The sequence below is a fragment of the Plecotus auritus genome (genome assembly GCF_963455305.1).
Source record: "Plecotus auritus genome assembly, chromosome: 1".
Lineage (NCBI taxonomy): Eukaryota > Metazoa > Chordata > Mammalia > Chiroptera > Vespertilionidae > Plecotus > Plecotus auritus.
In genome coordinates, this window is record NC_137770.1 from 25,940,682 (window position 1) to 25,959,429 (window position 18,748).

General features: G+C 39.2%; 1 protein-coding gene across 2 annotated transcripts in view; it reads left to right on the forward strand.

Moving 5' to 3' along the window:
• LOC308252249 (acylphosphatase-1) overlaps positions 1-18,748 on the forward strand; it is a 44,818-nt gene that overhangs the window by 22,618 nt on the left and 3,452 nt on the right. For both annotated transcript variants that reach the window (XM_080676574.1, XM_080676571.1), the window contains 8 exons: positions 594-679; positions 1,445-1,549; positions 2,647-2,719; positions 8,069-8,140; positions 10,043-10,154; positions 11,157-11,316; positions 16,429-16,452; positions 16,555-16,633. In XM_080676574.1, coding sequence (XP_080532700.1) covers positions 594-679; positions 1,445-1,549; positions 2,647-2,719; positions 8,069-8,140; positions 10,043-10,154; positions 11,157-11,316; positions 16,429-16,452; positions 16,555-16,633 — 711 coding nt within the window. The remainder of the gene's footprint in view (positions 1-593; positions 680-1,444; positions 1,550-2,646; positions 2,720-8,068; positions 8,141-10,042; positions 10,155-11,156; positions 11,317-16,428; positions 16,453-16,554; positions 16,634-18,748) is intronic.

Here is an 18,748-nt window from a genome sequence, read left to right on the forward strand (position 1 = left end):
ACTCAGTATATATATATATTGGAGTCCCGGTGCATGAATTCGTGCATGGGTGGGGTCTGGCCAGCCTGGCCAGGAGGAGGGGACATGGGCGGTTGGCTGGCCTGCCTGCTGGTCGAACTCCTGGTCGAGGGGACAATTTGCATATTAGCCTTTTATTATATAAAATATACACTGAGTGGCCAGATTATTATGCATTCAGAGATCATAATAATCTGGCCACTCAGTGTATTTTTGTAAAAAGCTACAGACATTTATTATTTTCTTTGTTTCTAAAAATAGATAAGGTATATATTTCTTTTACTAAAGGGAGTGAGGCTACTAATTTGAACCAGTTTCTTCTGGACTTGTATTCTGAAATATCTCTTGAAAATAGTTTGGAGAAAAAGCTATAATGCCAGAAGATACAGTCATCAACTTCATTTTAAAAAGTAATAGTTCAAAACAATTTAGAGGTACAGCAAACACTGAACCTTTGTAGCATGTTGGAGCAATGTGTCTGATCTTTGGTCTTGAGACTACACCACACCAAATATGAGATGCCGTTCACCTTTTTCCCTGAGGCTCTTGACACCAACTGTACCCTTTTGCACTAGATACTGTGGATGATGCTGTTGGTAGCGGATCGCTTCAGTCTTTGTTCTCAGAATGGGACAATCCAGTATTTGCCCGTTATCCAGAGGTGGGTCTGCGCAGTTTTTCTTTGCTTGTTATTTTAAAATTAGAATTTCATTTTTTAAAAAATTATCTTTATTGTTAAAAGTATTACAGATGTCCATCCTCTCTCCCCATTGAGCCCCTTAGACTTTTATTTAAGTTGGGTATGGGCATGACTGACTATACTAATTTGAAATTGTGAATGGAAAGTAGGTATGTTTCCAAGCATTTTATTTGGACATTAAAGTAAAAAGGAGGAATCAGAATTCATAGCATTTGGGGAACTCAGCTTTAAGTTTGGATTAAACATATGTAATCTGTGTGGGAATAGTGAAAGTGTTTACCACTCTTAAAAACCCTGACTTGTAGCTATGGCAGAGTATTTAGGATGGTGATTATTTATTTATCATTAAATGAAGTAGTGACTCTTTTACTGGAGGAACAGTTCATCGTGTATGTTCTCTCTTCAGTGGGTCATCACAGAATGTACTTTGTGTGTTATAACAAGGGTGTAGAATACATGAGCACTTAATTATTGATTCTTCAGTGAAGATGTCATTAAGGACTTGATTATGGAGCCTAGGCAAATTGTTATTCTGGAATGTTGATCTTTGTCAGTAATTTTGGTCATAGAGCCTTTTGAATTCCAGTAAGTTCTCTGAATTCAACCCACCTCTAGTAGACTCTATGAAAAATGAATGTTTTTAAGGCACTTTGAGATCTTTGGTCAAACAGTTCTACAGACATAAAAAAATTTAAATTTAAATGATATTGTGCTGTGTCTTTCTAGGTTGCTGTCGATGTAAGCAGTGGTCAGGCTGAAAGCCTAGCAGTTAAAATTCACAACATCTTGTTTCCTTACCGTTTTACCAAAGACATGATTCATTCCATGCAGGTAAAAGGTTGACTTTGAAATCTCATTATTTATACTAGTATATAAGCCCTAAGTTAGACTAACTCTTGTGAAATTGGATATATTTAATGATGTAGACCACCCGGGTCAAAGCACATGTGCTTTTTTAAAATCTTACTAGTACTGGAACTTTATCATGAGAAGAAAAAGAAAAGGACTAAAATTAATTACAAAGAAAAAGATGTCCTTAGTAGTGTGAGCAAGTTTGGAGGGATGAATGATGACTTCAGATTCACAGTTTCAAGGTTTATTTAGACTTTATATTTTGACAATAATTTATAAATCAACTAAGTACTGCAGAGACATTATCCTTAAATGTGCAACAATGTCCCTTTTTAAACAACCCTCAATAGTGTGAGGCTACAGATGACACGGTAGTGGAGGAGTTCCATTAATAAGAGGGGCCTCTTGTCTCATCTGCTATATTGCCCTCCTTCTACACAACTCTCTGTCTCCTTGTTTTCAGTGAACAAATTAGGAGGTAGACAAATCTAGGTAAACTGCTATCCTGGCATGTTTGACCTGGTACCAGAGCAAACACTTGATCCAGAAATAGGCCCGGGGTAGGGGTATAGATTAGGCATTGTGGGGGGAGCCTGGTCAGTACCTGGAAGAAAGGAGCCATCAAGGCCTAAAGCCACAGGTGGCTTTTTCACTTACTGCTTTAATGGACTAGCTTTCCCAAAATGCTTTTCTGTGCTTTTGTATGTATTTTTAAAATTTATTTCAGCTCTATTTGTTAGCAGTCTCTGGTCATATTAATAATTCTCTGGTTATATTACCCATTAAGAAGAGTCATTCTGTTGGGAACATTTCAGGTCTAATGCTAAAGATTTTTGTAGCATATCCCTCTTAGATGCCTCAGTCTGTGTTTCCTTTATGTGTTCTGATCACTCTACTTCCCATCTTTTTATCCTTCCTGGTCACTCCCTCAGGTTCATCAGCACCTAGCTCAGTCTTAGATATGAAAGTTATAATGCAGACAACTCTAAATTAAGTACAGTTTTGTCTCTTTCTATACAAATAAGCCTTTATTAATTTCTATTTATCATTGTATCATTTATTTCAATGTATGGCAGGTTCTCCAGCAAGTGGATAACAAGTTTATTGCCTGTTTAATGAGCACTAAGACTGATGAGATGGGTGAGGCAGGTAAGAATAGAGTTTAGCCTTGATTAATAACCAGCTGCTCTTCTGACAGACTCCTTTTATGATTAGTTTATACACACACACACACACACAATACCAATGCAATGACTTGGAAAGATTAGGGAAAACCAATCTAAATTAATATTGTGGAATGATAGGTTTTTTTTTTTCCTGTAATGATAGTTTTAAAACCCATTTAATTTTATAAACACACACATCCATATATAAGACATACATATATATACTACATGTTAAGCTATTAAACAGTAGTTACTTTGGGAGTGAGAATGGGAGTGGGAAAAGGGGGAATTTCATGTTTTACTCTTTAAAATATTTTGTATTGTTTGACTTTTAAATAACGATTTTTGGTTTTTGTTTTTTTAATCCTCACCCGAGGATATTTTCCCATTGATTTTTAGAGAGAGTGGAAGAGAGAGGGAAAGACAGAAATATCAATATGAGCGAAACACATTGATTGGTTGCCTTCTGCACACATTAAAAAAACACTTCAGCCCTGACCGGTTTGGCTCAGTGGATAGAGTGTCGGCTTGCGGACTGAAAGGTCCCGGGTTCGGTTCCAGTCAAGGGCATGTACCTTGGTTGCGGGCACATCCCCAGTAGGAGGTGTGCAGGAGGCAGCTGATTGATGTTTCTCTCTCATCGATGTTTCTAACTCTCTATCCCTCTCTCTTCCTCTCTGTAAAAAATCAATAAAATATATTTTAAAAAAAAACAAAAAAAACCCACTTCAACCTATTAACTTTCTGGATAAAGCATTGGCCTATAACCAAAGTACTTGCCCTTGACCAGAATTGAACCTGGGAACATTCGGTCTGCAGGCCAATGCTCTATCCACTGAGCCAAACTGGCTAGGCTAAATCATGTTTTAATGTATTCCCGTTATAATAATAGAAAATTTGGCCTGATCTGTGTGGTTCAGTGGTTGAGCGTCGACCCATGCATTAAGAGGTCGCCAGTTTGATTCCTGGTCAGAGCACATACCTGGGTTGTGGGCTCGATCCCCAGTAGGAGGCAGGGGATTAATGTTTCTCTCTCATTGCTATCTCTCTAAAAATCAACATAAACTTATTTTTTAAAAAAAGAAAGTTTATATAATGAACTATACTAGGTTTATAAAAAGTTAAATACCATCTCCTGGTGACCTGCTTTAATAAAACAATAATAGTCTGTAAGTCCTAGTAACTCATTCAACAAATATTGAGTGCCTTTTGTATGCCCAGAACTGTATTAGGCCCTAGGGATACAATAGTGGGGGGAAAAAAACATGCAGGAGAAACAGATAATTACAGAAATCCTATATAATAAAAGCCCAGTGACCGAACAGTGGAATGACCAGAATGATGGGTCAACCAGTCACTATGATGCACACTGACCACCAGGGGGCAGACGCTAAATGCAGGAGCTGCCCCCTGGTGGTCAGTGCGCTATCACAGTGGAAGAGCCGCTTGGCTGACCAGGATGAGCAGCTGCTCCCGCTGCGAACCCATGGCAGATGGGCAGGAACCCGGCTGCGATCATCGCCTCCTTGCCCCAGGCTTCTCCTCCTCCTCGCTCCCTGCCGCCTTCTCCGGAAGCCCGCAGGCCGCACAGCGCCCCCGCTGCCCCCGGGCTCTTAGAGCTGACCCTGGAGGCTGGGAGGCGGGTTCGTGGCCACCGCAGGACTGAGGCCTACTGCTGCCTCTCAGTGCTATCTGTGACATGGAAGAGGGACTGAAAGAGGGTGAAGATGAGAAAAGGCTTTTTCCTTAAATATATTTTTATTGATTTCAGAGAGGAAGGGGAGAGAGAGATAGAAACATCAATGGTGAGAGAGAATTGTTGATTGGCTGCCTCTTGCACACCCCACACTGGGGATCAAGCCCACAACCCAGGCATGTGCCCTGACCAGGAATCGAGTCATGACTTCCTGGTTCATAGGTCAACACCCAACCACTGAGCCATGCGAGGAGGCTTTTTTCTCTTTTCTTTTTTAATATTTGTATTGATTTCAGAGAGAAAGGGAGAGGGAGACAGAAATAAAAACATCAATGATGAGAAAAAAAATCATTGATCAGCTGCCTCCTGCACGCCTCCTACTGTGGATTGAGCCCACAACCCGGGGAATTGAACCATGATCTCCTGGTTCATAGGTCAGTGTTCAACCACTGAGCTACACTGGTTGGGCTACATAATATATTTTCCTAAATCAAAATGTGTCCTAGCTGGTTTGGCTCAGTGGTAGAGCGTCGGCTTGTGGACTGAAGGGTCCCGGGTTCAATTCCAGTCAAGGGCACATGCCTGGGTTGTGGGCTCGATCTCCAGGAGGGGGCATGCAGGAGGCAGCCGATCAATGATTCTTTCTCATCACTGATGTTTCTATCTCTCTCTCCCTCTCCCTTCCTCTCTGAAATTAATAAAAATATATTTTTTAAAAAATGTGTTTACTGTTGCTCACGAATACCAAAAGAACCTATTCCTATAACTGATATTTTAATATCTGCCCATATTTTTGTAATGAACGAATATGTTGTTTTAAATTATAGTGAAATTGTCATATATCGGCATTTTTATTTGAATGTTTCCACCTACAGTAGTTTTTCAGTTATGATACCCTAAAGAATAAAGATTCATTCATTCATTCTGTAAATAATTACTGAGTGCCTATTATGTACCTGACTGCTGATACACATGCTGGAAATATAACAGACAGAAATCCTTGCCCATATGAAACTTGTATTTTATTGTGTTGGAATATTAAAAATACAGCTTCCAGCATTAGTAAATTACCTTCATATATTCCGCTTCATTCAAGGAATGAAAAAGGTTGTGAACACTATGTAGACTATAAACCATTCCTCCGGAGTCAGGTACAGGATTGATTTTTTTAGGGTCACTGGCTCTTGGTAATTCACATTAGCTCTAGTTTTAAAATTTGAGGGCACTCCCTCACAATTTATTTATTCCATTGTCTTGCCCAATACAGGATGTTCAGTATTCATCACAACCAGCTGCAACTCCTCCTATCCTCAAAGGAGTTTACAATTCAACTTTTTGGGGCCTGTTCCTGTGTTTGAACATGCTGTCAGAAAAATTTTTTCCTTTTTTCTTTAAGTCTTAAGCTCTCATGCCATGAATTTGATGGTATCATAGAAACAATTTTTAAATCTTTAGTTCAATCTAGGAACTAAATCAGGGGAAACAGGCATTATCTGTTTTGATCAAATTCAAGAGAACTTTTATTTCAATATAATACATAGCAATAAACCTCAACCCTTTTGCCAAAAGTTTTAAAATTACAAGCTAAGCCCTAGCTGGTTTGGCTCAATGGATAGAGCGTCGGCCTGCAGACTGAAGGGTCCTAGGTTTGATTCCGGTCAAGGGCATGTATCTTGGTTGCAGGCTCCTCTCTGGCCCAGGTCCTGGTTGGGGTGTGTGCAGGAGGCAACCAATCGATGTGTTTCTCTCACATTGATATTTCTTTCTCTCTTTCCCTCTCTCTAAAAATCAATGGAAAAATATCCTCAGGTGAGGATTAAAAAAAATTACAAGCTAAAAAAGATATAGTAATATACTAGTAAGTGAAAATCAGTGGTCTTGTCAATGAGAAAAAGATTAGTTTTGGCTTTGGGGTCAGGACATTCTACCTCCTCTCTTGCACTTGAGCGTCTAAAGCAGGGGTGGGCAAACTTTTTGACTCGAGGGCCACAATGGGTTCTTAAACTGGACCGGAGGGCCAGAACAAAAGCATGGATGGAGTGTTTGTGTGAACTAATATAAATTCAAAGTAAAGGAGCGGAGGGGAGAGCAAGAGAACCGGATAGAACAGCCGGATCCGGCCCGCGGGCCGTAGTTTGCCCAAGGCTGGACTCTAAAGCCTTGCTACTCCAAGTCTGTAAATAGCATCATCACCTGGGAGTTTATTAGAATTGCAGAAGCTTGTGCCCCACCCCTAACTAACTGAATCAGAATCTGCATCTTAATAAGATCCCTAGGTGATTCATATGCCCATCAAAATTTGAGAAGCCTGATTCTAAATCAGGGCAAACTGTGGCTGGTGGACCAGATCTAGCCATCACCTGTTTTTGTACAGCCAGGTAGATTATTAAATAGTTGGAAAAAAGACAAGAATGTTTCTTGATACATCAAAATTATACAGCCCAATCTGGTTTGGCTGAGTGGATAGAGTGTTGGCCCACAAACTAACGGGTCCCGGGTTCAATTCTGGTCAAGCTCATGTGCTTTGGTTGCAGGCTCGATCCCCAGTAGGGGACATGCAGGAGGCAGCTGATCAATGTTTCTCTCTCATCAAATGTTTCTAACTCTCTATCCCTCTCCCTTCCTTTCTGTAAAATCAATAAATATATATTTTAAAAAATTATACATACAGTTTTATGGGAACACAGCTACAATATTCACGTATTGTCTGTGGCTGCTTTGGTTCAAAATGAAGAATTGAGTATTTTGACAGAAACCGTATGTCCCAAAAGCCTAAAATATTTACTGTCTGGTCCTTCACAGAAAAAAATTTTCTGACCTCTGATCTAAAGTGTAGTAGAATTATATTCTTCATGGGTTCCAGGGTACCTTGCAAATTAAGGTCAGCTGATTATAATAATGTATTGTTTAATGATCCTTCGTTTTATCAAATTTGAATTAATAAAGCAAAATCAGTTATTTAAAGCTTAAAATGTAGGGTTAGCCTGGCTACATGGCTCAGTGGTTGAGCATCGACCTGTGAACCAGGAGGTCACGGTTTGTTTGTTTTTGTGTTTGTTTTTTAAATATATTTTATTGATTTTTTACAGAGAGGAAGGGAGAGGGATAGAGAGTTAGAAACATCAATCAGCTGCCTCCTGCAAACCCCCTGCTGGGGATGTGCCCGCAACCAAGGTACAAGCTCTTGGCCAGAATCCAACCTGGGACCCTTGAGTCCGCAGGCCAACTCTCTATCCACTGAGCCAAACCAGTTAGGGCAGGAGGTCACGGTTTGATTCCTGGTCAGGGCACATGCCCAGGTTACAGGCTTGATCCCCAGTGTGGGGTGTGCAGGACGCAGCCGATCAATGATTCTCTCTTATCATTGATGTTTCTATCTCTCTCACCCTCTCCTTTCCTCTCTGAAATAAATTTTAAAAATATATATTAAAATAAATAGATAAATTTGTTGTAGTTATTGCCCATAATTTCATTTATTTTTAGGAAATAAGATACAGTTGTTACTACTCAGTATGTTTCTCTTATGCTCACCTGTTAAGTAGTGTGAATTAATTTTTTTTCTCCCTCAACACAACATGATTATTTTAATGTTGATCTGATAATTTGAAGCTTCAGTAATCCTTGATAATCTTCTAGGTGGAAATTTGCTAGTCTTGGTGGATCAGCATGCTGCCCATGAGCGTGTCCGTTTGGAGCAGCTTATTATTGGTAAGGATCTGTTTGGGATTAGAACAGATTTGAGACTCCAGCAGAATTAGTATGACTGAAAGAGTTCTTTTAACTATGACTGTTGTAAGGAAAATGAATTGTATGTTTAAAAAGTTAAGTTGAGCCCTAGCATCAGCCTGTGAACTCAAGGCTCAAGGTTCGATTCCGGTCAAGGGCATGTACCTCCTTTGCAGGCTCCATCCCGGGGGAGGAAGGGGACATGTGCAGGAGGCAACCAATCAATCGATGTGTCTCTCTCACATTGGTGTTTTTCTCTCTCTCACTCTCTCTCTGTCTCTCCCTCTCCTTTCCACTCTCTCTCTGAAAAAAAAAAAAAAAAGGAAAAATATCCTCAGATGAGGATTAACAAAAAAAACCAAAAACAAAATTAAGCTGAAGTCTTCTGGTTTGCCTTCTTTTATTACTGAAAGAATGTAATAGTTTACTAATTCAAACATGTAGATTTTACATTGTCAAAGATACATTTGCTGCCCAGCCAGCATGGCTCAGTGGTTGAGCGTCAACCTATCAACCAGGAGGTCACAGTTTGATTTCCAGTTGGGGCACATGCCTGGGTTGTGGGCTCAATCCCTAGTGTGGGGCATGCAGGAGGCAGCCAATCAGTGATTCTCATCACTGATGTTTCTATTTCTTCCTCTCCCTTCCTCTCTGAAATCAATAAAAATATTTTAAAAAATTCTTGTTAAAGATACATTTGCTATATATTTATCATCAACCTTAAGAACTGGGTGTCTCTGCCCTAACCGGCTTGGCTCAGTGGATTGAGCGTTGGCCTACGGACTGAAGGGTTCCAGGTTCGATTCCGGTCAAGGGCATGTACCTTGGTTGCGGGCACATCCCCAGTAGCGGGTGTGCAGGAGGCAGCTGATCGATGTTTCTCATCGATGTTTCTAACTCTCTCTCTCTCTCTCTCTCTGTAAAAAAAAAAAAGAACTGGGTGTCTAAGGATTAGGCTACTTCTGCATGTCATCCAGCACAAATATATGCCCCTCCACATGCCCATATGACCATGATACACCTTCTTTACAGGTCATCAGGCAGAGACCATCAGTACCTCAGAAGGCCCAACCTTTTTCATTTTAAATTTCATGTCTGAATAGGTAGTATAAGCAAATAGGTTCAAGTCTGAAAGGCACAAAAGGGAATCTAATAAAATCTTCTTTCTACCTTTGTCCCTCATCCCACCTAGTTTCTCTCCCCCAGAGGCATCCAGTGTCATTCATTTGTTATGTATCCTTCCAAAGGCAATATGTGCTTTTAAATCTTTGCTCCCCATTTTTTCTCATCATGAAGCAGTGTGTTCCCCAACAGGTAAAATATCAGGGAAATCTTTACTCCTGTGGTTAAGTAATAAAAAACCTAATGTCAAAGAGTTAAGTGAGGACCTAGGGAGATATTTTACTCCATGTTCGGTTTTTCTATAAAACAAAGACCCAATTGTTGGAAAAACTTACTTGCTATAGGCCCTGGACCATTTGAGAACAGTACTGTTGACTGTCTCTTCAGAGACTGGGAAACCCTTCTAAATAAATGGGAATGCTTTCTTGAGCCACAGGACTGTGTAGTAAACCCATTTTATTTCCTCAGTAATCCACATTATTCACCTCTGTGGATTGACTATCTCCAGGAACATTGCATTGTTCATCTGAATGTAAGATTTAAGTCTTACAGTTCTTATTTTTGAAAATACTGCTAAGATGAAATAACAGCTGGGTATTTACTAGTTTTACTTTAATAATGGAAATTCAAAGCCTAAAACTGCATTGAACACAGTGCTATGCACTGTAGTAATTACATGGGTGTACCTTACCATGTTCATTTTTAACTGAATCTAGAAGACTTCACTTCGTACCCTTAACCTATTCATCTTTCTCCCAATAGATTCCTATGAGAAGCAACAGCCACAAGGCTCTGGTCGGAAAAGGTTACTGTCTTCCACTGTCAGTCCTCCACTAGAGATAACAGTGACAGAGGAACAAAGGAGACTCTTATGGTTCGTACCACCATGAGGATGGGATGTTGATAGTGTAAATATTCACAATTCTGTGAGGTGTAAGCATAGCTATTGTTCATTTTTTCACATGAGTCACCTAAGACTAAGAGAGGTTACATGACTTATTCAAGGTCATAACGATTAAGTGGTGGAGTAGGCACTCAGATGCAGGTTTTCTAACTCCAAATGCTGTTCTTTGCACTATATCACAGCTGTTGAGTATAGGATAGAGTTTCCCTGATAATTTTTTCCAGCAGTTGGCCTAGAATAATCTTACCATTTCTTGGAACAGTCAGTGTTTATGCTGTGCTGTTTCTGAAAGCAAAGTTACTGCAGTAATTGCTTCCATTCTGCTTTGCTTTGGTGCATTCTAGAGTCTTAAGTTTTCATTATCATAATCATACTGGGAAGAAAGTAAAACACTGGGCCACAAGGAAGGGGCAAATCATATAGTGAATCACAAGATAGGAAGTTTTCCCACTTTTGGGTGGCACACATTATTGGAAATGAAAAAGGGAATTGTCTCTAAATTTATTTCAGCTTTGCAAATATGCCATTGCCATAAAATCTTTTCCCCTGGGGCATAATTTATATTAGAGGCAGATCCATTTATTTATATCCCGTTAGTCAGGACTTCTCAGTTCCTGGGGCTATTCATTACCTCCCTGCTTTAATGCTGATTCCAAACACTCTCAGCCCTTTTATTTGTGCCAAACTCCTTCAAGTGCCAGCGTGAGAAGTTAGCAATTGCTCAGTGAAGAATAAAAACTTAGGAACAAGACTTAGTACTAAGTTGATTCTCTCAATGGAAAAGAAGGTGAAAAAAGAAAGTTACTGTAATTCAAAAATGAAATAATAAAATTCTAAACAAATACTCATAACTGTGAGAAAACAGTATAACTTAAAAAGCTTGTGGCAGCTTTTGAGAAAATATCAGGTATTTGGAACCAGTAGTGAAATATGAATGAAGTAATGATTTTACATTTGAGATTGTCTCTTTAGGTGTTACCACAAAAATCTGGAAGATCTGGGCCTTGGAATTATATTTCCAGATACTAGTGATTCTCTGGTCCTTGTAGGAAAAGTACCACTCTGTTTTGTAGAAAGAGAAGCCAATGAACTTAGAAGAGGAAGATCTACAGTGACCAAGAGTATTGTGGAGGTAAGGCATAGTTGCAGATGTTAAATTGCTGAGTGATAGTAACCTATTTTGTTTAGAAACTATATTCATGTTTTATTCAGTAAGCATTTATGAAATACCTGCTGTGTGCCGGTACTAGAGAGCAAAAGATGAATTAGCTCAAGGTGAGGAAGAAGGACATTTAAGTAATAATGACATTTGGGCAGAAGTATGTTCAAAAGTGCTATGGCCCTGGCTGGTGTGGCTCAGTTAGTTGAGTGTCATCCTGTGCACCAAAAGGTTGCCGGTTCTATTCCTAGTCAGGGCACATGCCCAGGTTGCAACTCGATTCCCAATGTGGGTTGGGGGGACATATGGGAGGCAGCTGATCAATATTTCTCTCTCATATCAATGTTTCTCTCTCTTTCTCTCCCTCCCTCTCCCTTCCAATCTCTCTAAAAATCAAATTTAAAAAATATCTTTATAAGTGCTATGGGCCCTGCTCAGGTAGTTCAGTTGGTTAGAGTGTCATCTCACACGCCAAGGTTGCAGATTTGATCCCCCGTCAGGGTACATACAAGAACCAACCAATGAATGCATAAATAAATGGAACAAGTCGCTATTTCTCTGTTGTCTCTTTTTCTCTCCCCAACCTTCTCCCTAGCGTCAATCAATAAAAAATATATAAGTAAATATAAAATAAAAAGGAAATGTCTTGTAAAACAGCAGGAGCCTGCCAAATACAGAAGAGATGAGAAGGGCATTCTAAACAGAGGAACAGATATTAGAGATTTGATGCAGATCCTGTGTATAGGGAACTACCAATATAAATGGTTCAATTAAGATATATATGGGGTAGTGATGGGACTAGATGAGACTAGATAGGTTGTCAAGACCAAATCATAAAGGGATAGCATATTCTGCTCTGTAGTTTGCATTTCATCCTATGAGTGGCCAAGAAGAAGAGTGAGATACATTTAGCACAGCATTTTATTTTATTTTATTTATTTATTTTTATAGATTTTATTGCTTTTTTACAGAGAGGAAGGGAGAGGGATAGAGAGTTAGAAACATCAATGAGAGAGAAACATCGATCAGCTGCCTCCTGCACACCCCCTACTGGGGATGTGCCGGCAACCAAGGTACATGCCCTTGACCAGAATTGAACCTGGGACCCTTCAATCCACAGGCCGACGCTCTATCCACTGAGCCAAACCAGTCAGGGTTGTTGTTGCCTGTTTTAATTTCACCTTATTTTTAATCTCCCTTGTAGTCATTAATTTTAAAGTCAATATTTATTTAGACTAACCAAAACGTTTAACAGAGTCTTTGTTCACTGTTGCTTCTTGCATCCTACTTTGTGTTAAATTTTTTTTTACTGAAGTAAATCTCTTAAAAGTTCTTAGAATGCCCAATCATACAAGTGTGAAGGCAAAATAAAGTTGTTTTCAAAGACAAATTATCATTAATGGACCTCAAGAGTCCATTAATGATAATTTGTCTTTGAAAACAACTTTATTTTGCCTTCACACTTGTATGATTGTCTAGCTAAAACCAGAATTCCATATTGTCAGTTATTCCTCAGCATTTTGAAAATATTCCATTACTTTTTTTGTGTGTGATGACAAGGAGATTAATGTCTAGATTATTGAGGGAATGATTTATTCCTTCAGGAGCATAATTTACACAGAGGCCACTAATCTCAACATTAAATTTTAAAGAAATAAAATATTTAATTAAAAACAAAAACCAGTCTTACCTCCAAACTCAAATAAATACAATATTCCATTACTTTTGACATACTATTTTTGCTGTTACAGACCATTGTCAATCTAATCATTATTTTGTAGGTAACTTAATTTTCTCTCTGGTTTACTTTAAGATTTTGTCTTTGGTATTCTGCCCTTTCCCTATGATTTATCTTTGTATGAATTTTTCATTTCCTTCTTGAGATTCATCATACTTCTTCACTATGGAAAATGTACACTTATTATCATTTCAAACATTGCTTCTCCCTCATTTCTTGTCTCTGAGAAATCCTGTGAGATGTCTTCTTATCTTTCTCTTTTCCATGTCTTTTAACTTTTCTTTCATACTTCCCATTGTTTTATCTCTCTCTGATGTATTCTGGGAAATTTCCTCATCTTCCAGTGAACTAAATTTCTCTTTTCACCTACTATTTAATTAGATGTTTAACTTGTCCACTGAGATTTTTTAAAATTTCAATCACTCTTTTTTATTTCCAAAATTTTGGTTCTTAAATCTATCAGTTCTTTTTTCATGGTATCCCATTTTATTCATTATGGTTTCTTACTCCTTTATCTCTAGCACTTTCTATTTGGAGCACAGGCAAATCCACATCAACTTAGTGTACCATTTTTCTAGAAATCTGAATTACTTTATTAATATATAAAAATTAGAAGATATACTTAGTGGATAAATTGTGAGATAGGTTGATATGGGAAAGATTTGAGGTAGGCAGAGCAGCTGAGAGGTTATTGCACTGGTTCAAATAGGAGAGGATGAGGATTGGGCTAAGTCAGTAGTAGTGATAATGCAGAGGAGGAACATAATTTGGAAGGTAGAATCCAGAGGACCTAGTAAGCAGTCCTATATAATAAAACCCTAATATGCAAATCGACCGAATAGCGGAATGACCAGTCGTATGATGCGCACTGACCACCAGGGGGCAGATGCTCAACGCAGGAGCTGCCCCCTGGTGGTCAGTGCACTCCCACAGGGGGAGTGCCGCTCAGCCAGAAGCCAGGCTCATGGCTGGCAAGTGCAGCAGTGGTGACGGGAGCCTCTCCCGCCTCGAGGGCTCCCAGACTGCGAGAGGGTGCAGGCCAGGCTAGGGACCCCTCCAGTGCATGAATGTCGTGCACCAGGCCTCTAGTAGAATATAAAAGAACAGATAAGTAATGATTCTGAGGGTTCTAACTAAGATGACTGGAAGGAGGGTGGTGCCATTGCCAGAAAAAGGAAATAGAGGAGGAGGAATACTAGTACATCTGTCTGGGGAGTTAGAGTCTAAGCCTAGGTTTACTAGTAGATACACTGAATGTCTTCAAATGGGGATGTCCAGTAGATAGGCAGACCTACAGACCTAGCACTTGGGAAAGAAGTCTGGGCATATATATATAATATCAGAAGCTGGTAAAGAGTCTAAAGGAAGTGAGAAGAATAAAAAGAGAAAAGAGCAAAGAGTGGAACATTCAGCAAATGTTTTAGCAAAGGTCTGGAAAGCTACTGCCCAAAAGAAGCAACTAAAGGATCATTGAATATTTTGGTCAGCGAGGGAGGAGGAAAATTGGGAAAAAGTAATATTGCCCAAGCCAAGGAAAGTTTTAAGCAAGAAGGAAATGGTTAACAATAGCAAGTTAGATTTGGCAGTCATGAGGACGTTGGTTACCTTGTGGAATCATTTCCTGGGAGTCGGGTGAGACAGAAGACAGATTGCTGTGGGTCAGGGAGTGAGTGAAGGGAGGGGGAGTGGAACTAACTATACTACTCTTTCAGGAACGTTGGCTGCATACAGAGAGAGCGTTTGGATTATGTTGATTTTACCCTTTCCAAAATCGCCCTTTGATCAGACAACCTTTGCTTTGTGTTCAGCATTGCTCTTTTCTCCCAACATAGCTTATTTTTTCAAGGCTCCTCCTCCAAATTGTCTTAAATCCAAAAGATAGGATCTGTTAGAATCTTCTGTTATTCAATCTCTAAGTATTTAACCAGAAAATTACAATAAAAACTTTTTGTAAAGTGACTTCAAAGACTATCGGTAAGGAGTTTATTTCAGATTGAAACAAAGCTTATGGTTTCAGAAAATCTTGATTATGTTAAGTCAGGCTGATCAGGAGAGATTCTGTTGATGGCTGGAAGAAGCTGGAATCGTTTTTGGTGTCTTAAAGAAAAGGTAGCTACTTGGACCCTAGCAGTTGAACGATCACCAATACATCTTCCTATAAAGTTCTATCCTCTAGCCTGATGAATGAGCCATTTTAATATTTAAATTATCTAGCATTAATTGAATGATTAAAATATGAAATAAACAGACAATAAGACCTATCTCCCCCTTGCCAGGCTTACAAACTGTTGGTTTACAAGTCCCAGATATACAGGCACGAGAGAGCATAGCAAAGAAGTTAGGTTTTATCTGTATCCACACTAAGCCTTGTTAGTGGGTCAGGTGTTATGAGATATCTGTTTAGATTTGTTTGGAAAAAATAGGTGGCTTTTTAAAAAACAACCTAGCTGTTTATAACTTTGCTCATTTATAAGCATTTTGGACTAGAGTGTACATGGGATGGGGAGAGAATTTTCTGAGTCTGGTCTAAAAAGAAAATCTACCATGTTGTAATCTTAGGAAGCTAATTTATACATTGCCATTTCTAGGAGTAAAGAAATCCTGTGTTTTCTTATAATGAAATTATTATATGTGCCATATCTCAAAACAGTTACTTCCAGAAGTTAAACAAAGTGGTAGTATGAACTAGTGTCTGCTTTAAATTTCTTTAAAGTCCTTTTGTAAATATTAACATCTTCAGGGATATAACTGTTAAAAAGGCTGCCCTTGGGACAGAGATATACTAGTGAGGAGAAACTTCTCAACAAGATTCCTCAGAAAATATGCTTTTTGACCTGAGGGGAATTGTAAAAAGAAAAAAAAGCCCATGGGAACTAACGTTGATTACTTATGTTTATGATATCTAAGCAACTGTTATACTAAGTGCACAGTTGTGTTGATGATTCTTGTATATTTATTCAGTTTCTGTGTAATATTACACTTGTTCTGGTTGAGATTATGAATACAAACAGACAGCCTCTTAGTGAGATGCCTCCCTACTATGTAGAATCAGTTGAATCATCAAGGCTACTCTCACCAGTTACATAACCTCATGAGTCGTTGAGCTGTCCCTGGAGGAACTTTCAGTAGCTAACATATTCTCTATTCAATAAGAGTCCTAGTCAGTTGTCTTTGTATTTCATATTTAAAGTGCCTTACAACAAATAAATTATTTGCACCTAAGTGCTATATTGCTGGAACTCTCCTTCAGGAGGCATATTTTAAAGAAGAAAATTGGGATATTTTGTAAACTACCCAAGGGCAAGTATAATTGTAGATTAATGCCTGGTTTCCTTTTTGCTTTGTAGGAATTTATTCGAGAACAAGTGGAGGTAAACTTTTCTCTTCTTTGGGGTTTCACACAAGGGCATCACACAAAAGGCGCCATTGTCCCATTTCCTTTCCCATTAATAAAGCATGTGTTTATGCATTAGCTACTCCAGACCACAGGAGGCATCCAAGGGACATTGCCACTGACGGTCCAGAAGGTGTTGGCATCTCAAGCCTGCCATGGTAAGACTCAACAAACAGCGACAAGCACCTCTGCGTGCTGAGCACTGGTGGAGGTACAGCACGTATGAAAGAAGTGGAAGGCACATTTACTACCCTTCTGGGCGGGCACAATTCAGGTTAAGAAACTGAACACACTCAAATTGAACACTAGAAAACTACGTTTACAAAGCAAAATACAATATACAGATTTTACCATAATGCAGACTGACTTATATGAGTGGAAGAGTAACTCCTAGAGGAGATATATTTTGAGTCAAGTTTTAAATGAGCTGAGGGACATGGATTCACAGGATAGAAGGGAAAGTTTACTGCAGGGGGAAGAAATAGTCTATGCAGACCAGAGGCACAAATTAGTTACATGAGGCACAGCAAAGAGTACCAATAAATTAGACTGATAAGAAAGAAGCCTAGAAGATCACAACAAAACCTTTAGATTTTATACAGAAGGCATTAGAATCATCAAGGGTTCTTGAGTAGGGTAATATGATAAAACTAGAGGCCTGGTGCACAAAATTCATGCACGGGTAGGGTCCCTAGGCCTGGCTGGCGATCAGGGCAGATCAGGGCCTTCCGTCCGCCAGCTTGGGCCTTCCTTCATTCTGCACCGCCCCCTGGTGGTCAGCACACATCATAGCAAGCGATCAAACTTCCGGTCTCCCGGTCAAACTCCCGAGGGGATACTTTGCATATTAGCCTTTTATCTATACATATAGATATAGAAGATGGTGTTGGAGGAACTTACCTTAGGGGTCCTGACAGCTACAGAATCCCCTGCAACTGTCATTTTGACCACAAAGGGGTCTCCAGTTAACTGACACCCTCCTCTGATCTCTCTCCATCAACCTTCTCTTCTCTTCACTTCCTGTCTTTTCTAGCTAAGTAACCAGTCACTCATTAATTTGTCTCCTGTAAATATCCTAAACTCCTTTTATCCTGTCTTTACTCCTCATATGTACACCATCACTATCTCTACCTTCAGAGTGTATCTTAAAACTGTCTGACATGATCTGTTTCCACTGCTACCTCCCTCATTCTTGCCACTTGAGTCTTCTTACTTAGTCTCCCCACATCCATTCTGTCTCTGCTTCAAGCTCCTTTTCCCTCAGCACCCAGAGGAATCTTTTTGAAACGTCCCTTTGAGCATGTCATTCTTCTAACTAAAAGGTGTCAAGACTATTCATTGCTGTTAGGATAAAAATTTTACTCCTCAACATGGCTTGCTGGGGGCTTCATGATCTGCCCCCTGCCTCTCGTTTCATCTCACTCTCCACCTTGCCCTTCACATTCTAGCCTCTTCCTTGGCCTAGTTCTTAAGTTTCTGCACCTCCGCATTTTCCCTTTCCTCCGTCTGAAATGCCTTTCCAATTCCTTCTTGTCTTTCTAAACCTAAGGTCTCAGATTAAATATTATTTTGCCAGGGAAGCCTTCCCTGACCTCCTAAACTGGGTTTTTCTATTACATTTCTTTCATACCCTACATTTTATAAAACTTATAATTTACAATTTAAATCTATAATATAAAATGTATTTTATATATTTACATATAAATATGTATTTTACATACATAATTTATCATTTAAGTTATTGTGTAATTATTTAATGTTCGTCTCACCTCTTAGACCCATTAGATCATAAACTTCATGAGGGTGAAGACCCTTTTCTCATTCACTGCCTGGCATAGCTCCTAATACAAAGTATATACTTATAAGTATTTATTGATTAAGTTAATGTATGCATAAAGGCAGTTCTGACAATATGCGTTTAGATTAAGATTATTATGGAAATAGAAAAAAGAAGCAAATGAAATGGACATTGTAGAAAACAGTCAGAGATCTTGGTGCTAGATTGGCTATGGACAAAGGATGACCTTGACTTCATAAACATATAAGAAGTAGGCAAAAATAGTGCTCTTGCCTCTTTGAGAAAAACTCTGAAAGCAAAAACCTAACAAGTTAAGGAATGCCTCCAACAGGGATAAGAAAGACAAAGGCTCCATAAGGAAAAGCTGAGAGAGAGGTCAGTCCTGAAGCCTGAGTTTCAAGCAGTATTAAAGTCACATGAGAGAGCCTCAGAAACATTTTACTTTTCCCAGATACTTGGCTCTGACCCAGGGTCA